Here is a 21732-nt window from a genome sequence, read left to right as displayed (position 1 = left end):
GCAAGTTTGGTTTGATCTGGGCTGCTAGTTGGATACGACGCTTCAGGCGGCCCGCCCTGGCTAGAGTGCCGGCATCTTGTTCTTTTGACCGGTTGTCGAAATTGAGTCGGCTCCTTTTGAACAGCTGTTCTCTTTTTGTTCCTCTTTCCGATGACTTTGTTCTCTTTTTATTCGAAAAAGAAATAGTCTAGTAGACATTTTGCATCTCTGTCTGCACACCCATGGGCCAATGATGAACCTTCCCGCACACGCACGTCCCATTCCTAGAGTGCCTACCTCGGTGGCTCGGCTCATGCTTGCTTGTCACGTTCCCGCACCTCTTCACTAGTCTACCATATTCTCTATTTCTGTATACCACTTCTTGCTCCTCAGCCGGCCACGTCATCCTTTAATATCATCCGTCCGATCTACCATCCGATGTCTCATATCGCTTCCAACGGATTCCGTCAGCAGCGACTTCTCGCTCCGAATCCGTCGCGACCGCTTCTTGCGGACTTTTTTTGCCTTCCTCTGCTTCTGCTCCTCAGTCGTACACTGAAATATCTTCCCAGCTTCTTTCCTCTCCCCCTCTGTGCACGACTCCGGCCGATCCCTCCGCCTCCCTTTCTTTCCCCTACCTCCAGCGGGGGCTCCGCCCAAACCCGCCGCCCCCTTCGCGTCGCCCTGCACCAGCGATGCGCGGTCCCGGGCGCCATGGCCTCCCCAGCACGGGCGGCACCGGGTACCACGGCGGCACCACCGCCCCAGTAATGCCGATGCCGGCCACCCCGGCGGTGCGGCCGCGCTAGCATGAGCAGCCCCGTGGGCCCTGCGGGAGCCCTTGCAAGGGCGCCGCCAGGCCACCCGACGGCGCCACCGCTCCGGCACGGGCCAAGCCAGTGGCCGTAGCACGGGCGCCCCCCTGCGCGTCGGCCTCAACGACCGGCCCTGCCTGGTCGTGTCTTCCTCTTCCCCGGCTACTGCTCCGCTCGGCAGGTGGCCTTTGCCAAGGCGCGTCACCTCAGCGACCGGATCTGGTGAGACCTCACCCTCTTCTTCTCCTCCTCTATTCCATAGCTGCTCCCCCAGGTCCTCCATCCCTCCGCGTTCGCCTTCGTGCAGGTGAGTGGCCGCTGCGGCAGCATGTGCTACCTCCCCTCTACACGCCGGTCGCATCCACCGCCTCCGTGGCTGCCGTTTTCGCCGTTGGTCTTCCTCTTCACCTCCGCCAACCCCCGTGCTTTGCGTTTTCAACCCCCCTACGAACGGTAAGGCCCCAGGTGCTGTTCCCTCTTCGCTTCCTGTTCTGTGGCCTTCAAATCTTCATATATTTTCCTGTGCATCGTGTAAGTTATCCAGTGTATTCCATGAACTAATTTGGTCTTTTGTTTTGCAGCAAGCTAGGCTTAGCGGTGCCGAGGGAGGTCTAGCAGTTCCACCTCCACCATGGATTCTTTGATCAGGACTAATATTTTTCATCACACGGCTAAATAGAGTTAAGGCTTCAAGAGTCTTCTCTCCTTTCTTGATTGCTGTCCACATCTTCTTTGCCTTCCATTCCATAAGACATGGAGTACTATCACTTTCATGGTGTTTTTTTTTTTGGCAGAATCTGTGTTCCAATCACCCACGAACTGCACTTCGCAGGTCAGGTAGCACAGAAAAAAACAGAGAGGTGAGTGTCCATTCAAGGAGGCATTCCCCTATCTGAAATATATTAGCAGAAGTACAAACAAATTCTTGATATTTAAATAAAATCATTCGATATGAAGACAATCAAGCAATTGAAGTGCCATGAATCAAAATATCAGTCAAATGGGATCATCTCCCCTCTATTTATTTTTGCAAGAGACATTCCCCTATTTGAAATATATTAGCAGAAGTACAAACAAATTCTTGGTATTTAAATAAAATCATTCGATAGGAAGACAACCAGGCAGATGATGTGCCATGAATCAAAGTATCAGTCAAATGGGATTATCTCCCCTCAATTTATTTGGAGCAAATAATGTTAGGTTGTTATGGCATATAACACATTTCAGTTCCAATGTCCTCAAAAAAACAAAGGCACTATGAGGAAATAAATATGTAGCTTCAGTAACGACATGTAGCTTCGGTAACGACATTGACATTTTAATCAATGCAGGCAGCATAGGACCAGAAGAGAATTGAAAACTGAAGCCCATGTTGAGATCATTGCCACAATTGGGTGGCACTCCATGTAGCAGACTATCAACCTTGGAGCAAAACATTATGCCTGAACACCACATAGTACCAGGTACAGCACACCCATTTTCACTCCATCATTCAGTAAAAGCACTTCTTTATTTTCTTCTTACAAATCATAATTTGCACTACCCTTTTATCACTTCCTTCACCATATAGTTACATGGTATGTTATTACTATAAGTCCCTGTGCTTCATAAGCCATAATGGTATGTCATATGTTTAGTTTATTGGTTTGCTTCAAAAGGACAGCAGTACCCAAGAGATTTCGTATGCTTGCATTTACATTCCGTATTACTATAACAATGCACCTTTAAAAAGGTACCACATAGATCAGATGTGTGGACAGCGGCAGCCCAGCCTGCTAATGATAGTTCTCTACAAATGCAAAAAATGGAGCAACACATGCATAAAATTTTTTTTCTGCTTCTTGCCCCAGCTGTTACATTGCCACTGCTTTACCCAATTCTTCAGGTCTCTATATCCAGATATGGAACACCTGCTTTTTCTACGACCACTAAAATATTCTTCCTATAATTGGTAGGATGCTTTCTCTATGATCAGTAAAATTCATCCACCTATACCTGCCCAAACTATGTTTGACATCTTACTGACAAGTCTCTGTTCTTTGCCTGCAACACACTGGGGTATATATCCGCTCGGGCTTATTTTGTTTTTGGTTCCAGGAGAGGCACTGCAGTTGAGATCAATATGGTGGATCTGTTGATTACGTCAGCTGTATTCTTCTCTATTCTTTTCGAATGGTTGGGTTGTGGATGTGTTGTTGCAAATGCATGTATTTTATTGGTGCCCTTTGTGTTGTTTCCTGTTGAGATTCGATAAGCACTTCCTTGGCTAAATCATCTTGCTCTCCCCCCACTGTGGTTGGACTGACAACCTTCTTAGGAATTAGAGGTAAACTGCATCTCCATGAATCAAGCCAAGTAGTACTTTCTCTTTAATATTCACAGACATCGCTCACCGTCCTTGCTCCTTTGTTCAGAAACATGGACCTTTGGTGTATACGTTCCTGCTAATATTGAGAGGAGAGATCCAAATGTTTCTTCATCTACCTTTGTTGCTTGGAATGTTTGGCATCATCATATATTTGTAAATTAGCTTTCGACACATCCAGTTTCTTAGATCTTAAAACATTTCATATCAGGTTGCTTATTTCATTGGGTGAATAGGGGAAGAAACAGCTGCTCTAATGGTTTACATTTCTATGTGCATGTCCTGATTAGAGGCCTGCACAAAGTTTCTCATGAACTGTGATTCATTGCAACTTCTATGAGACCTACCTCAGCGACTCAGATCTCCATATTTCTGCAAACCTTTTGGTTCTTAGGTTCAATTGTTTCATGCTATCTTTCGGACTTCCTGCCCCGTGCGAAGCACGGGGGTACCTGCTAGTTACTTCTAGCCTTCTAGGCATGTGTTCTTGACTGGTTACAATATTCATATTATAAGCTGCTCTAGCAGGAAACTAGTTTATATTCAGTTTATAGTTTTTTTTATAAGCGGAGTGGTTGAATTGGAAAATTAAAAACTAGACTAAAAATTGAGTTATTTAGATCAACTAGAGCCCTTATTTAACAGCTTTTCTATTAGCTCGATGCAAACGAGACAAAAGGGACCTTAAGCATCCACACATGCATTCTTGTCAAATCAACCACAGAGAGAAGTCACTTGAGCCTATGTTTAGTTGTGAAAATGATGCGAAAAGCGATGTAGCACTTTTTGTTTGTATGTGATAAATATTGTCCTACCATAGACTAACTATGCTCAAAAGATTCGTCTCGCAACTATGCTCAAAAGATTCGTCTCGCAACGTACATCAAAATTATGTAATCAATTTTTTTATTTATTTATATTTAATACTCCATGCATGGATCATTTGCTATATTTAATGTTTCAATGTGATTTCAATGTGACGAAAAGTTTTAGTAGTTTGGAAGAGTCGGAGGGAATTAAACACAGACGCAACACCCCAAAAGCACACAAAATGTAGCAGAAACTTGTCATTTCAGTTTATCAGTATCTAGCTAGCTAGCAGCTACTGTACTACAAGCAGAACATGTGCATCGCATCAGTCACACCGCACGAGCACTTGTTGCCAGTTTGCCACGGCATCCAACTTGGACACCCCGATACGGCAGCGTAGCCGACAAGTTACAAGTTTCCATGGCTTCCACAGTGGATCATCCCAAAAGCTCGAGCCCCCTCCCACTTACACATTCCCCCAAAGGCCAAAAGGATCGAGACTCGAGAGCGAGAGCTGCCACGCCATCGCATTTACACGCCAAAAACCACAAACCAAAATGCCACCCAAAACCCCCAGGAACCGACACGTTGCCACGTAATTACACGGCCGGTGGATGGGAGCAGGGAGCGTGCGCGCCCGCGCATCACCACCAGCGCCCGGACGCCAGCGAGCTGATCGCGGCAGCCGCGCAGGAGACGGCGGCGTCAGGCACGGCGGCGGGGGGTTGGACTTGGACCTCGCCCCCCTGGCCAGGGCCGGCCGAGCCGAGCGCCTCGAACAGGGTCTCGATGTCGCCCTCGAAGCCCACGGCGTCCGGAAGCGGCAGGCCGCGCAGCTGGTGGTCGTCGGACGGCCAGCCGGGCGCGCGGGCGCCGCGGGCGGGGTACCGGGCCTCGAAGTCGGCCGGGTCCATGCAGAGCGCCTGCAGGATCACGGCGATGGCGTGGTCCACGTCGTCCGCGTCGCGGAGCACGGGGCCCGGCGGCAGCGGCGCCAGTGGACCGGCCAGCTCGTCTTCGGGCTCAGGCTTGGGCGTCAGAAGCGGCGCCGGAATCGGACCAGCAGCCATGGGCAGCGGCAGCAGCGCCTCCTCGTCGACGGGCTCGGGCTTGGGCTTCAGAGCCGGCTTCGGCTGGGCCTTGGGGATCGGCTGCTCAAGCTGCTGCAGGTAATCCGTGTAGCTGCTGATGTCGAAGTTGGTGATCGCGGCATGGCCCCGCAATTCCAGAGCTGCGAGGTCGGAGGCCCGGGCTGCCTCCTCCTGGGTCCCTGCACGGCAAGAAAAAAGATCCAAGGGGACCGGCCAACAATTCAGAAGTACATTCCGTGGGCCTTCTCAGAAGCAACCAGAATTCAGAATGCAAAAATGCGGATATCAGAATTCAGAATGCAGAAATGCAAATTACAGCTTACTAGTAGTAGTAGTAGCCTAGTAGGGACAGGTATTGCCAAACGGATAAGAATGCTGAATGTACGATGATATAGTGATATAGCAGCAGCTTTGTGTGGAATGATTTTGTAACAAAAATGTCGTTTCTTGCGATCAGTAGCAAAGTGCAGTTGAAGGCCAAGGAAAGAGATAGGTACCGAATATCCCCAAATAGAGGTACTTCTTGCAGTTAGCATAGCCTATCCTGGCCTCCCACTTGCCATTGCGGTGGTGCCTGCAAATCCAAAGTTCTCATCAGTTCTATCATTCACCAAGAAAACAATGCCGACTTGCAGGAAGGGTGACAAACTAACAACAAACGTTTGCACTTCAATATAATTGCAGATAAGCGAGAAACTTCATCCTTGTTAGTGACATTGCACAGCTAAGAATCACTGCACTCAAGGAAGATGCATTGGGCAGAACCAGAACCACTGACTGAGCCAATGCTTGATTCTATAGATACAGAGATACTGAGATACAGGTGATGGTGCAAGCCACGTGTGCGTGCGAGCTTACTTGGCCACTCCTCTGTACTCGGAGGCGCCTCTCGAGAAGGAGCTGCTCTTGCGCCGCAGAGCGGCCAGGTACGCCTCCCTTGACATGCACTGCATCCTCTCATGCTCGTGCCTGTACAATTCCAGCTGCATTAATTGTTCACATAGAGAGCTTAGCTTCACACTAGTGCGGTATGAATTAGCACTTTTAGCAGCAGAGTACAGTACTGAGACAACAGACAAGGAGAGATGCATGACTCTGAACTCTGAACTTACTGGGAAGTTGAGTTTACAGTTTGAGGACTCTGAGCCCCAGTACTTGAGCGCTGCAAGATCGTAGGTGTGGCCTGCTGCCTCCTCATTGTCAAAAGCTCCTGCCAAGATACAAGATTAAGGATTTGTATTCCTATGTTCTTGCATTTGCAAAGGTAAAGCCAGCATGTGTCTGATGGTTTTGTGCCAACGTTTCTGAATGTCCAGCATACAAGGGGACACACAAAATGCAGTCCTTTCAACTTTACCCAAAAGTAGTTTGTTCAGTGAAAAAAACTTTACCCAAAAGACACCTTTTTCCCCACACTCGATTACTCTTTTGTTGAAAATATTGGAGAAACTAGTTGCAGGTTCGAAAATCGAAATCAATCCGAACAACACAGTACATTCTAAATAATTTGTGGGCATGGAAAAGTTTGTGAGCCTTTTCTGAATGTGAGGCAGTGAGAGGATCTTGAGTTCTTGACTCACCAAGATAAACTGTTGGAGGCAAGCAGACCATCATTCAGACATGAAACATCCGCGAATCACACAAATGCCGGGGCAGCCGAGCACAAATCCAAACACACACAAATTCAGAAGAAACAGAGAACAATGTCAGGCATTTTGCGACAACGTGAGGGCCTAAACGATCAAATAAATGGGAGAGGGACCGGAGAACAAACAAAAGAATCGCATTTTTTTTCTTCAGCTGCACACAAGAACAGATACCTCACCTTGTCTGCCCTTCTTGCTCTTGGCCGGACACCGAGCGTGCCTGTCCCACAGGTGCGCCTCAAACTTCCCCGTGGCCCGGTGCCTGCATCAACGAACACGGCGACGAGTCTCACTCAGAAATCACAAAGCACGGAACCGAATCACGTCGCCGACGAACGATCACGCCACCTGGTGACGCCCCTGTAGATGGAGCTGTTCCTCCTGGGGACGGCAACAGCACCGCCGGCGGCGCCATTCTTGGCCCTCCTACGGCTGCTCCTCTTCTTCTTGCCGCCGCACTTCGTCAGCCACGACGCCGGCACGTAGCAGGAGCCCGACGAGGACGCGGCGGAGGAGACGCAGGAGAGCGAGGAGGGGGAGGAAGCCCGAGACGAAGGGGAAAGCGGGGTGGCCGCGCAATGCGGCCTCGTCGTCATGGCGAGAGTGCCCCAGGGTTTAGCCCGACCCGGCCGCTCCCTTTCGCTTTCTTGGCCTGTGATCGCTCTCCCTTTGCCTTTTGTCTGAACGGCTAGGTGTGGTGCGGTGGTAAACAGGTGTTTGCTTACTAATGGGAAGAAGATCCGGGCCGGTCGGGACAGAGCAGGTGAGCTCTGCCTATATGGAGGTGGAAAACTGGAAATGGCTCACCACACCACAACTCTTTTGGGGGGTGGGATTAACCACGGTTTGTTTCGCCGAGAGCTGGCCAGTGCTGTACGGAGAAAACCAGCAGTAACCGTGGTTACTGAAACATACGAGGACAGTGGGGGGACTGGAAGGGTTGGGACGTGGGAGCAGGGCTTGGGGGGGTGGGCGCGAGACGCATCGCCCGCGTGGGTTTATGTGAGAGCCGGCGCGGCGACACTTGGCCCTGAGGCCACGGCGACGGCGACGGCGACGGAGGTGAGCTTTTTTTGGTCAAGCCCCGGAGAAGTTTGGCGACCGCGCTGCAGGGACACGCACGGTCGCAAGGAGCCAAACAAGTCTCGCGACAGAATGAGGAGGGGGCCGTGCTGCGAGCCTGCGAAACACGAGCGTGGACGGGGCTCCACTGCGAAAGAACCCGAGCTCACTCGCTGCGAGTTCATATGCGTGAACCCAATGGGTTCAGAGTTCGGAGGGGGCGAGCTCTCCTGGCCTCGCGAGCAGACACGTGCGCCGGTGTGGGTGCGTACGTGTTCTTGACAGGAGGCGCGAGCATGCTTTGTAGTAACAGCTGTGCTTTACTCTCAAAAAAAAAAACAGCTGTGCTGTGGAGGTCACATCATACCTGCATGGAAGTAAGCATAGCTACCAATGCTGCCGTGACCAAATGCTTACCAACCGATGGAAGTCAAGATTTATTTGAGCGGCTCTTGGATGAGTAAAAATTTCGTAGAACATTGGGATGTTCGGCTAAACTTACAAATGACAATAAATTTGTGGGCTAATTTTCCATGTATTTTGCAGTATCAATTACATGGGTCCAAATCTTACTATTACTAATTACTAATAAATCTTGCTATAACTAACTACCAATTGGAGGCTCCGTCCTATCCAAGTCTCACATGAAGCCATCTTACTATTACTAATTGGAGGCTTTTTTGAAGCCTCCACATAAAGCCACCTAGAATTCTAAGTGAACACAGTAAAAAATAGAGAAATTCTAAAAATTACTATTACTAATTAGAGGCTCCTTGGAAGCCTCCACATAAATCCATCTAGAATCATAGGTGGACACTCTAAAAAAATAGAGAAATTTTAGAAAATTGGAGGCTCCTTTGAAGTCTTCACATGAAGCCACCTAGGATTCTAGGTGGACACTCTAAAAAAATAAAGAAATTCTCACAAAAATCAGAAACATTCGGCCATCAATCTGACAACTCTAATCATAATAGTTGTGGTATCTGTTATCTTTCCTAATAAATTACACACCTCTACCATTATGAAAATAGACTAAAAAAATTCTCTAAACATGTATCTAAATTACGCACTTTTGCCATTATAAAAAAACATGAAGTAACCCCTAATCTTTATGTAAATTACCCACCTATGTTATTATAAAAATAACACAAATAACCCCCTAAATTTGCATATAAATTATCCAATTATGTCATTATTAAAAGTTAAAGTAACCTCTAAATCTAAGTTTGAATTATATAATTATAACAAAATATTAAAGTGCACCAATATAAAATTCTAATTTACTATTTCTATCATTATTAATATATTATTTATATTATTATTGGACGAGTTTTATCTACACTCGCTTGTAGCTACTCTCACAATCAATATTGGTATACTGATGGTGAGAGTATGTTCACATACTCATTTATCACTTTGAGTATGTTCATATAATAATTCTAAGATACTTCAAAAGGATACATACGAAAAATTTCAAAAGCATCCATATTTTTTAAATATATTATAATTATAAAATAGTAATAATATATAAAAATAAGTATGTCTACATACTTTATGTATGAGTACTTACTCAACGCATATGCCATCATGGATAGACTAGTATGATCACATACTTCACATACATACTCTTCGTTGGGTCAGATATGTCATGTATCATGAGATACACATGTGGGAGTAGCTACAAGCGAGTGTAGAAAGGAAATTTCCATTATTATTTATATAAAATACTACTCTGGATATGTGTCACCATGCATTCATGTATGATTGAAGATACAAGAATACTAATTGACAAATAAATTGTTCAATTAAATTATATCAATTACACATAGAGATGCGATGCAAAATGAAATCTATTGCAACTAGATAATATTAAATGTGTATTTTAGAGTATGGGTTAAAATATTTAATAGATGAAAGAGGACGTTCGATAGATAATTATAATTATTTGTTATAAACTTTATTTTTATATTAATTCTAATTAGCCCGTGCGGGAGCACGGGTTGATAGGCTATTCTAGAATAATAGGTGGATACTCTAAAAAAATAGAGAAATCCTCACCAAAAACAAAAATATTCGTCCATCAAACCGACAACTCTAATCATAATAGTCATTCGATATGTTATCTTTTCTAATAAGTTACACATCTTTGTCATTACAAACATACTTAAATATGTATCTAAATTATCCATCTTTGCCATTACAAAAAAAACTAAAGTAACCCCCTAATCTTCGTGAAAAATTACCCACCTACGCTATTATAATAATAATGCAAATAACCCTTAAATTTGTATATAACTTATTCAATTATGTTATTATTAAATTTAAAGTAACCCCTAAATCTGAATCTAAATTATATAATTATAGCAAAGTATATTTATATCATTATAAATTACTATATTTATATAATTATAGCAAAGTGTACCAATACAAAATTCTAAATTACTATATTTATATCATTATTAATATATTGTTTATATTATTATTTATATAAAAATAGTACCATGGTATATGTCACCATTGAATTCATGTATGATGAAAGAGATAAGAATACAAATTTACAGACAAATGGTTCAATTAAATATATATCAAACACACATGGAGGTGTGATCCAAAATGAAATCTATTGCAACTAGATACTCTATCCATTTCAATTTGTAAGTCATTCCAACTTTCTTGGAAAGTTAAAATATTTTAAGTTTGACCAAATTTATACAATAAAGTTCTTACATTTATGATACCGAATAAGTATCATTAAATTCTTCATTAAATATATTTTCATAGTATATCTATTTGGTGCTATAAATCTTTTTAATCTTTTCTATAATTGTGGTCAAATATAAAAATAGTTTGACTCTCCAAAAAAGTTGAAATGACTTACAATTTTAAATGGAGGAGGAAGTAATGATAAATATGTATTTATTAGAATATTTAATAGATGAAAGAGGGTGCGAGATAGATAATTACTATTATTAGTTGTAAGTTTTGCTTTTTTATATTAATTCTAATTAGATCGTGCGAGAGGATGGGTTGATAGGCTAGTTAGTCTCTTGGAACCAAACGGGATCTAAATGTGGTGTTTAATCTCATGATAGAAAGCTGCAAAATCTGATTAGAAAATTAAATCATGCTCTAGATTATTGGTGTACATGCAGTCGCCCGCCCATAGCCGAGTAACCGGTTCGGGTGCATGATGGTTTCAAAGTTTTTCATTAATTATGGAACAATATGCCATCAAATCTGATTTTTTTTCTTAAATACCCAATCTGAATGCTTCTTCTTGCTTAATTCTTCTTCATGTTGACCGAAAATTTCCTGAGTTACTTGATGTTAGGCTGACTAGGAGAGATCCCAATAGATTATCCTCTAAGTGAGATGCAAGTAGTAGCTCTGTAATTGCACACTGGTGGAGCTATATGTACGCCAAAGGGACCATAGGGCCCCCTACCAATTTCTCCAATAAGTTTGGGATGGTAAGAGGAGCTATATGTATGCCAAAGGGACCATATGCCCCCCTACCAATTGCTCCAATAGGTCTGGGAGGGTAATAGACATTGAGGAAGAGGAAGGTCGATTGGGGAGAGGGGAAGTCGCGGGCGTGCTGACGCCGATCATGAAGAGAAGTCGTTGCGGGTGGGCGGGCGTGACAATGAGGTGGTGTTGGAAGCAATGCACGTAGGACGATTCGAACAACCTGGACCGGGTATAGACAATTTAAAGTTTAAATTAAAAAAAATAAGATTTAGGAATGATAGAAGAAAATTAAGCACAATACGCAAGAAATCTTTTGGACATTCCTAATGGTATTTTTCTTATTATTATATACCCCACACAAATATGTTTTTCGAAAGTTCCACATCCATGTTCTTGCTGAACCTACAACGCCGCATCAGAAGCACCATGACAAGAACATTCATTCTAAATACAGTATATGGCAAGCGAGCGAGCGACTGGGACAAGACAGGGACAGCAGATGGGGTCACGCGACGTCGGGTGCTCTGGCCTTTGGAGCATATGTCATTGAGCATCTCTATTATACCATCTGTATTGAGCTCTGTGACAACAAATTGCTGGAGGGCACCGAAGCTGTCACATGTGATGCATCTGGATCCAATGCCATTAGAGGTTTAGATGGATCTGGCAGGAGTGCACTGCTGCTGTTGAGCATAATAATGATATTTGACATATAAGGTCACTCAGCAGGATCATCCTTAACGCAGAGAAGGCCAATGTTGACATATCTAACCATCATATATGCCGCAGATGACAAATCCATGACGTCCATGATGGTTCCCTTGCTCCAATGCTCCCAAATCTGGTTTGATTTTACATTTTCTCCAGCTCAACATAGCAGAACTGAATTGAATTGAAAAAAGGATGCAGTGCAGTCTTACCAATCTAAGGACATAGGCGCCGCCATTCTATTTGCCCGTGACTATCTCGAGAAGGAGAATATCAAAGCTATATACGTCCAAATTGTTGGAGTAGCACCCACTCATGGCGTACTCCGAAGCTAGGTAACCACTGTCAATCGTAAACAATGAAAGTTACCAAGGATTGTTAATGCAGTAAGTATTTGATCAAGATACTAACAAGGGATACTAGGTTCCGACAGGATGGCACGTCACCTCGTGCGATTGGTCGCCTCCAAAAATTCTTGCTAACCTGAAATCAGAAATTTTGGGTGTCAATGCATTGTCCAATAGGACATTTGTTGCTTTCAAATCCCAATGAACAATCTTGGCACGTGAACCTTCATGAAGGTACTACAGGCCTCGAGCAATGCCATCAATGAGCATTAATGGATCGACCCGAGTGCGTCTCTCCGCATCTGCATTCATTCAACCATTCGTCAAAGCTAGCTTTCTAGTTTAACTTCAGTTGTGAAATTGAACCGTGCATTGCATTACCATAGATGAGGTTGTGCAGGCTCTTATTTTGGTGGTACCCTATGTTGCAACTTGGCCAACAAAACTAGCTCGTTCTTCAACTCGATGATCCACTAGTTTGAATTCTGTGACAGTCTTTTAACAACAACTAATTGACTATTAGGAAAAGTTTCCTGTATAATTTGGAGACATGCATTTTTCAACAAAATAGAATAAATGGAGCTATGTATCAAAACTGCCGCAACATTAAATTTGCATACCTTATAAACTGTGTCAAAACCTCCTTATTCAATCTTGTTGTCTATGTGGAAGTCATTTGTAGCTGCTCGAAGAGTTTGTAGATCAATAGCAAGGGACTCAAGAAGTCTTTTATCCTCTGGGTTAAGTAAATCTAGCATAGCAATTCCACATTCAAAGTAAAACATTGACACGGTTAGTTGGTACATGGTCTCCTATTCTTTCTATTAAAATAGCATTTTCCAAAGCTCGGCTACTATATGTACGCCAAAGGGGCCATATGCCCCCCTATCAATTGCAAAATCCATTAACCGCTACTAATTGATGTTTAGAAATTTAAAATAAGAAAATGAGCATATTAAGAAATAAATTAGTACTAACGGCCTCTCATGGTTTATGTTCTAGCTCCGCTAAAGATGAACTGTACACTCTGAATAAAGTTACATCCTTTTTGATGTTTTCTGTTGATTTGAAGGACACTATCAAATCCTGGGAAGATCAGACATCACTAGCGCAATTTCTTATAGTATTAGCATTCGTACTATAATCTGGGTTGATCTTGGATAGTTGCCAAAAAAAAAATCTAACTTTGTAATGGTACAGGAGGATTCTGTCCATCCCTGTTTGTAACACTACATCTACTTAAAGCTAGGAATTATGTTTTGCAGGAGGATCAAATTTTTGATAGCTTCCTCATTGGGCTAGAGTATTTGATATAATCACATTTCTTGGCATGTCAATATTACTCCACATTTTGTGATCCGGACTTGGAAACCTATTGCTGGTGCACTGCGCTCTTCCTTGGGATGTCTAACAATGATATATTTTGTGGTATTCACCGGAGATGACATACTGCAATGGAAGTCACAAGTGATAAATGTCAAGAAAATTACAAAGCTACTTGCAGTTTACTCCATATTTCTCATCCAGGTCTAAGCGATCGGTCACCTCCAAAACTCCTTGCTATCTGAAAACTGCCAGGGGAGGGAGAGAGGTGTTAGGGTGATGGGAAGGGAGGAAATCCATGGCTAACATAATTGTTAAGGGAAATTTTTTGAGAGGGGAGCTCCAGCCTTGCCCACGCTGGATCCGTCCCCATGCCTAGTTGATCCTCACACAAATTCATGTGTAAGCATATGTTAGGCTTCATATAGACAAACAGAGAAGTGTTGAGATCCAACCTGCACCATTGACTAAGTACAATATAAACTTAATAACTCTCAAAAGGTTGTTTGGGCTCTTAATTGACCATTGCCAGTTGTCAATATAAACTTGTACTACTTTGCCCGTGGCCCTAAGAGTTCAAACAACAATAAAAGAAAAAACCAGAAAATAGAAACGAAAGAAAAACAAACACATGACTTCAAAGTCAAACACAAATGAGTTGTCCCAATAGGTCCTCAAATTAAATTTAGCTACTAACAATAATAGCAGTTGGGTTAATACAACCCATGATGTGTTTAGCAAACCACCCCCACTAATCATTAATGAATCATACGAATTAAATTTTGACTGTCACGAAAAAGATTCAAATAATAGAGCAAAACCAAGAGAATATGAATTAATATAAAATGATAAGGAAAAACTGAAAGTGCTTTTGGCCCCTTAAGTGGGTTTTGGTGTTAATGACACACACAATTAAGGAGCCAATACGTTCATTGAGAAGGTACAAAAAATCTTTGAGATAATAAAGAGCAATTAACGATGCCATATTTGCTAAGAAAACAGTGTTTGAGCCCCATTGAAGATCTTTTATACATCTTTATTTTGAATTTGAGTTTAGGAAACACCGTACTTAACTGAGATGCTAATTAACCTTGAGAGACACTTTGCGCACACTTAAATACTTACTCCTGCTCTCTCAGCTAGTGTCGGAAGTTCTGACCCCCATCGGGAGTCTCCCATGAGTCCCGATGAGGGGTGCTCGGCCTTGGCTGATTTTAATCTGGTCGGAAGTTCCGACCTTGTGTCCGAAGTTCCGACAACCACATAACTAGTGCCAAACGGCTAATTTTTGGAGCTTGCCTATATATACCTTTTCGCCCCATCTTCAATTGCTACTGTTCTTCCCCGACTCAAACACACTCTTGAGCCTCCAAAACTCCTCCCCACTCCGTCCAAGAGCTAATCCTTGAGTTGATTCGAGTTAGGGCTTGGGTGAGAGCAAGATTCGAGTGTGAGCTTGAGTCTTTGACTTGTGTGAGCAGCCATCTTCATCTCATGAGCACTTGAAGCATTTTCATCCATTGATTCGCGTTTGTTACTCTTGAAGCTTGCTTCTAGACGGTTAGACATCACCCGTGGAGAGTCCTCTCGTGTGTGCTTCCCGAGAAGTTTGCATTACCCCAATCCTTCATGAATTTTTATAGTAAGTAACACAATCCTCCTTGTTGGTTGGTTGAGAGAGGGGAAGGGTTAAGTGGACAACTCTACTCTTCGTGAGCTCCTCAACGGAGACGTAGCTTCCTTCGTGTGAGTGAACTTCGGGAACAAATCTTGTGTCTCTTATTTTTATTGTTCATATTTTGTTCTTGTTGACTTTGAGCTCCTTTTGGCCCGATCTATTTTTGTGGGCTATTCTGTTGTGGGGGATCACTTGCAAGTTACTCTAGGACCTATTGACGAACTTCTGATTCAAACGCTTTTTTCAGGTTCATCTGAAAACTTGTACTTAGTTTAAATTCTTAACTCTCGTCGGAAGTTCTGATGGATCGGAACTTCCTACACAGGGTCGGAAGTTCCGACTGACTGATCCTCTGCGAAGAATTTTTTAATTTTTTTCAGGTTCATCTATTCACTCCTTGCCCTCGAGACATCACCAAGATCTTTTCAAAAAAACAAGTTTGTGTATTCATAACTGGTAATGATTTTCCTTTGATCCTCTTTCCCTTCCACAGAAAACAATAAATGGGTGTTGTACGAAGCGCAACAACCGCTTACCAGTATAATGGGTACAGCACGATGAGTGTCACTTCTTTAAAGCTGAAGAAAATTAATTAGTTTTTTACTCCTATCCCACAAATGAATTCTTTTAGGCGTGGAATTGTGGGTCGTTATGCGGTTGTCAACTCCGAGATTGGAGGAGGTCCAGCTCCGGCTAGAGGGAAGGAATAGTGAGGTAGCACGGCAAATTTAGGGAAGGTGAGAAGGTATGACTGCACAACAAAGGGGCGGGCTGAATGTGAAACGTGCTACATGCTCGTTGGATCCATGTAACCATAGGAGCCAAAACAATAGATCCATGAAACTATTAGAAGGCCAAAACAAAATATGCCCATCATTCATTTTCCCCCCATCTGTCAAGCCAATTGATCTGGCCAGTTAGTAAGTTAATTTAGCCCAATATTAAATATACTAGTAGGGTGCACGTGCGCATGCACGTGGTGACAAAAAATAAGTATAATATAAAATGTGTACTTGTGGCACACATCCAGTGGCCACAATCCATCGTCATTATTGTTATTAAACAATACAGTACGAGCATTCACAGTAAAGTCTAATGCAGTTAGATGCACACTTGCAATGTATTTACCATTGTGCTCCCTAGCCGCAAACTGAATCAGCTGGCCATGGTGCCGTTTAGCATCACACAGATTAAAGGTATTTAAACTATCTAGTAAACAAAAACTTACCCAATACCAGAACTATTTTCATAGACACTAAGGTATAATAAACTAACAATAATGTTTACAACTCCGTGCTATGTTATTGAGATCAAACAATCCTTACACTACCATTGAATGCTGCAGAATTGATGCTTCTACCCTTTTCATGATCATGTCCTACCTTTGAATTTTACAAAATAAATGAAATTGAAATACAGGTGAAATTTGCCCATGCAATTATAAAACTATTATGATGCCTCTTTATTTCCTAAAATTCTATCATTCTGTACAGCTTCTTGGTTTATGTGCTTCGGCAAAATTTGATGAGGGATGAACATGAGTGGAGTCGGAGTGGTCTTCCCTAATCTGCGAGACAAGAAGGTGGCATATATTTTAAATTAAAAAGGATAGAACTAAACTAAGAATTATAAAGCCGTGAAAACACAAGGCCCATCCTTTTGATAAGAACATGTGCTGAACTTGTTGGAACTGACTAATTAAATGACACCAATTTCAGCAAGAGTCTTTTTGTAATATGCCTAGGAATTGAGTACAGCTACATGTCAAGCTCCAGTTCCGATGTCATCAACAGTAAGTATAGGGTATTTAGGGCTAGAATTATCTCCCTTGTGGGTACCATACTATTATGACATGTTCAAGGTAAAAACTCCCGCCTGTCCAGCAGGTTGAGGTTGCACCCCCAGGTTCCTTAAACTCGATCCGGGCATATTAAACAACACAAATTACAATGGCAACCATCTAATCAACCAGGAGCTATCTAAACTAAAACCAAGAAGGCTACAAACCTGGCAACAGATGAGCCATAGCCCAACAGATGAGCAATAAACTAAACAGCACAAATATAGGCAGTAAATAAGATGTAGATACTTAAGCTGCAAAGTGAAAGAAAGATGGCATATTCGCTGAATATATCCATGGAGGTTTAGGTTAGATGTTTCTATTTAACAGCCTAATAGACACGTCAACTTGGATGGGAGAATATACACAGAACCATCTAGCATGTCATTCTCAAAATCATAAGATGCAGTCCATAGGAATGAGCCCACCTGCTGATTTACTCGAATGGTTGTATCATAGGCTGTCATGTTCTCATTGCCTCGTGGAGGTGCAAAAGATGGTGGTGTGGTAATTCAGTCTCATGCATTCAGGCTATGGATTGAAAAAATCAGGGAAAAATGAAGCCTGAATGCGACATCTCGTACAGGGAAGAAGAAGTCGCCGCCAGAGGCGGAACATCCATGAATTTTGGATGTCCCTTCTATCGAAGTTGCCCATGTAGATCAATATTTTCAATTCCTGTGACTGAGAGAATAATTAGAACCATGGTCTGTGCACCATTTGCATTGCAAATAGAAAAGTCTAAACCAAGAGGGAAACACTACCGGGAAGATCAGCGCTGGGTCTAGCTCTTTTTCGCCCCTGCGATGTGTTCGTACCATATGCAAGAGAACATGAGTGCTCCACCTTATTGAAATCAGGTCTTCACATGAAAATAAATGAAGCTGTGAAGAATTGTAGCAAGCCGTAAGATGGTAGAAAAGGCCAAAACACTAAACAAATGACTTGCATGAACCCTCGGCACATAACACAATCACCAGAGGATCATCACTCCAGCAACAGTAGACAACATGGGGAGCTAACTTTGGTAGGAGCTGACCAGAAAACTAACTGATTAAACTAATCATTCCACATACCTAACACTTGAAAGCTCGCTGATCCTATGCTGTGTACCTGCGCAAGCTGATATATGAATATCCCTGCTATGGTGGGCTTGCTCCTAAAAGTCAGAAAGAGAATGCCAAGTTGTTGATGCAATCATAATGGTAGATAATCTGAAAGCCAATAGGTCCCGGAGCTACTACCGTTGCCGCCACTTCTGCTGCTATTGGACTTCTGAAAACTAAACCGTGGAAAAGAAAAAAGAAAAAAAATAGGTCCAACAGATCCAGAGGCTGCCGCTGCAGAGAAGTTAGAACAGAGTGGTTAATCGAGGTTTTTAGGTTGAAGATGGAATCAAATTCATGCTAGGACAATGAGTATTGGAAAAGCATAATTGCACGACAAACATCATATTGAGCACAAGGAGCCTTTTTTTTCTTGAAGACCACCAACAGTAAATCTATTGTTGCTGCTCGACATATGAAAGTGCTGCTCCTTTGACAAATATAAAAATTGCATCTACTCCGTCAGAATATTCTAGTCATTGTTGTGAATCCTATTACTGATGCATTCAGGCTATGGATTGAAAAAATCAGGGAAAAATGAAGCCTGAATGCGACATCTCGTACGGGGAAGAAGAAGTCGCCGCCAGAGGCGGAACATCCATGAATTTTGGATGTCTCTGCTATCGAAGTTGCTCATGTGGATCAATATTTTCAATTCCTGTGACTGAGAGAATAATTAGAACCATGGTCTGTGCACCATTTGCATTGCAAATAGAAAAGTCTCAAGCTTGATGCGCAGCTATGGATTCACGCGGGCGCACGATGCTTAGGTTATCTCAAACAGGAGTAGTACGAGAGAGGGTTGGCCTTTTGAGGCATGTAATCTCTTCTTCTCTTTGGTGCTGGATTGGTACCTATGAACGTGAGACTTGTCCTAAGACTTGCCCTCGCACGGTTGTAAAACTCTTTTCATCTTAATACAATGATACGCAGCTCTCCTGCATATTCGAGAAAAAAATCCTATTACTGAAACCAGCAAAAGAATATCATTATTGTGCGTATAATGATCCTTGCCAGCATTTTGTCAAGCATGTGGCGGCAAGGATGGAATGATGTCAGACAGCGAGCTGCAGCTTACCGACGAATTGGGAGGCCATCTCCAGCAAAATCCATTCCAGCGAAGAAGATGAGAGCCGGTGCTTCAGCCAAGGCACCTCACGGTCATCCTCGAAGTTGTTGCCCGTGTTCTGATGGTCCTTCAACAGGTCTGTAGCATCGGATGCATGGAGGAGGCTTTTGTAGTTCCGTTCCTGCACTGAGGGAGCAGCTGTGGAAGCCCATGGGCCAACGCCGCCGCCGCCGCCGGGCATCGCTGCAAGGAGAGGAACGACGCCGTTGGGGGAGGGGAGGCGCTGCCGTTCCACTTCTCCTACACCCGTGGATCTGTAGCGAGAGGGGTGAACACCTTCTCAGGGATGGGCCGTCCACCGGAGCCGCCGTCGGCAACGAACGCCTCGACCCGTGTCCGTAGTCGCCGCCGAGGCGATGTGGATGGGAAGGAGAGTCGGAGAAAGAAAGGGAGGACCTCTGTTGCTGCATTTCCATCCCCGTCGGGTCCGCTTGTTCACCATCGCGCTTGGCCAAGGATGGGAGCAGCGGAGAGGAGCAGCGATACCGCGATAGGAAGGGCGCCGGACGCGGAAGAAGATTGGGCAAGGGGGATCGCCGGATCGGTGGATGGCCGGCCAATTTTGACGCGCACGAAAGCGTGATTGACGGACGCAAGCTTGATTGCCGGGCGGGATTGTACGCGGGTACACACGCGGGTAGCATTTTCTCACGGTGAAAAAAAGTAAGGGTGAAAAGGCAGAAACATTTTAGAATTGGCTGTTTTCTTCAACACCTCAAAACTTTTGCATCTTTCAACCTGACATATGGGTCTTGCTGTGAGAGGTACACCTCAGGTGGAAGAGGCTATCAATTGTTTAGGATTCTTATAATATAGAAGATAGACTAATAGAGGGGGCTAAATTTTTTCCCAACATTAGTTAGGAGGTTGTATTTCCCTTCTTCTTTTTTCCTTCTCCTTTTTTTACTTACTTATGTGTGTGTATGGGGGGAGGCTCCCGGCCCCGCTAGATCCGCCCCTATGCCTAGTTGATCCTCATACAAATTCATATGTTTGAACATGTTTTCGATCTCATCGACAGGTAGAGAGGTGTTGAAGCCCAGCCCGCATCGTTGGTTGAGTAATGGCTCATGAATTTAGCTACTAACAATAATTAGGGTTGGTTTGATGCAAACTATGGCATATATTTATTTTTTTGGGACGATAGATCTCTTCATTCATTAAGAAGCGGAAGAGTTACAATCAGACTCTAGCAAATGCTGGATGCTGGGCGGGGCATTAGAGTACCACTCCACCGTCCCAGGATCTACATTTGTTTGGCCAGTTCATAGGCAACTCTATTACACACTCGACTTATATGCCTAAGCTCAAAATCAGAAAACTGCAAACTTAACTCGTGCATCTCCTTGAGGACTGGGGTTAGCACTGATCGTTGCGTTTCCTTCAGCTCCCATAGGCGCACTAGCTCAAGACAGTCCGTCTCCAGACATAAATTTGTCACTCTACACGCCCTTGTGTGATTGAACCGCCAAATTAAAACTCAAAATTAAGCGAAATGGCATCATTTGAACGCATCAGGCGCATTAGCTTAATTAAGTGTAACCTGACAGCCTGTTTTCAACCCACAGGCTGATCGAAACACACCAGAAGTCTCGCGCGACGGCGAGCACAGACGGTACCAGCATAATATAATTTCACAAGAATAGATAATAACATAAATATTTACAAAACAGCTTTAAATTTAGAATTTACATAAAATAAATAACAGCAGCGGAAGAGAATATGACCTGAGAGAAGGAAATTTGATTGAGAACCAATAAAACAAAACGATAACTATGAACACGCGAGGACGTCACATCGAGCCCATTGATGCGAATCCTGGTTAGCTTCTATACCTGAAATAGGGTAAACAACAAACCCTAAGTATACTAATACTCAGCAAGACTTACCCGACTATGGGTATACATAGCCCACTATCTAGACATGCACGGCTTTCTGGCTGGTGGATTTATTTGAAGAAAAGCATCTAAGGGTATATCCTTAATTTCAAGATTTTAGCTCCAAATTATAGTTATAAAGTTGCTACACATCTATGATTTGCAGATCTATAACAATCAATGTGAAAACATAATTGATTAAATAACATCAACATGTATCATATCATTTCGTTTCATTTCCTTACTACGATGTGACTCGGAGATCAAGGTGCTCATGTCCGAGAGCGACTGACGGCGAATCGATCCGATTTAACCTTGCAAGGTGGACCTAACCAACACGTCACGTATTTGCCCCGTCGGACAATACGAACCAACCATTCCCCTCCCCGCCTCGAACTACAGAACCGCCCCACCTGCATATAGTCAACCGAGCCCTACGAGAGACCACCAAAAGTAAACATATGCATCCCAATTCTCCGCGGCCA

General features: G+C 43.4%; 1 protein-coding gene and 3 long non-coding RNA genes across 10 annotated transcripts; 1 reads left to right on the top strand and 3 right to left on the bottom strand.

The window, feature by feature from the left end:
* The first annotated feature begins 525 nt into the window (after positions 1–525).
* On the top strand, positions 526–3335 carry LOC120708435. 3 transcript variants are annotated; one of them, XR_005689368.1, is made up of 7 exons: positions 526–1016; positions 1102–1247; positions 1376–1654; positions 2126–2257; positions 2680–2745; positions 2892–3120; positions 3209–3335. It is a non-coding gene; the product is annotated as an uncharacterized LOC120708435 (long non-coding RNA). The 3 variants fall into 3 exon arrangements; XR_005689369.1 differs by lacking the exon at positions 2680–2745 and having other exon boundaries at positions 528–1016; positions 1102–1259; XR_005689367.1 differs by lacking the exon at positions 2680–2745 and having other exon boundaries at positions 531–1016.
* Positions 3336–4213: 878 nt separating this feature from the next.
* On the bottom strand, positions 4214–7435 carry LOC120708434 (AP2-like ethylene-responsive transcription factor At1g79700). Its single transcript, XM_039993675.1, has 7 exons — positions 7055–7435; positions 6886–6968; positions 6641–6649; positions 6173–6270; positions 5919–6043; positions 5558–5634; positions 4214–5239 (listed from the first exon to the last, which is right to left on the bottom strand). The coding sequence occupies exons 1-7, from the start codon at positions 7300–7302 to the stop codon at positions 4614–4616; spliced, it is 1266 nt and encodes a 421-aa protein (XP_039849609.1). The 5' UTR covers positions 7303–7435; the 3' UTR covers positions 4214–4613.
* A 4946-nt stretch (positions 7436–12381) lies between these two features.
* On the bottom strand, positions 12382–13414 carry LOC120710777. The gene is made up of 3 exons (XR_005690012.1): positions 12915–13414; positions 12676–12789; positions 12382–12596 (listed from the first exon to the last, which is right to left on the bottom strand). It is a non-coding gene; the product is annotated as an uncharacterized LOC120710777 (long non-coding RNA).
* A 3105-nt stretch (positions 13415–16519) lies between these two features.
* LOC120708433 lies at positions 16520–20034 on the bottom strand. 5 transcript variants are annotated; one of them, XR_005689365.1, is made up of 6 exons: positions 19320–20032; positions 18380–19179; positions 18212–18294; positions 17900–18019; positions 17564–17813; positions 16520–16862 (listed from the first exon to the last, which is right to left on the bottom strand). It is a non-coding gene; the product is annotated as an uncharacterized LOC120708433 (long non-coding RNA). The 5 variants fall into 5 exon arrangements; XR_005689364.1 differs by having other exon boundaries at positions 18212–19179; positions 19320–19624; positions 19767–20032; XR_005689366.1 differs by having other exon boundaries at positions 18212–18475; positions 19096–19179; positions 19320–20031.
* Positions 20035–21732: the final 1698 nt, after the last annotated feature.

This window comes from Panicum virgatum, chromosome 5K (genome assembly GCF_016808335.1).
Source record: "Panicum virgatum strain AP13 chromosome 5K, P.virgatum_v5, whole genome shotgun sequence".
Taxonomy (NCBI): domain Eukaryota; kingdom Viridiplantae; phylum Streptophyta; class Magnoliopsida; order Poales; family Poaceae; genus Panicum; species Panicum virgatum.
Note: the sequence above shows the minus strand (reverse complement) of the source record. Positions and strands in the feature narration are given on the sequence as shown.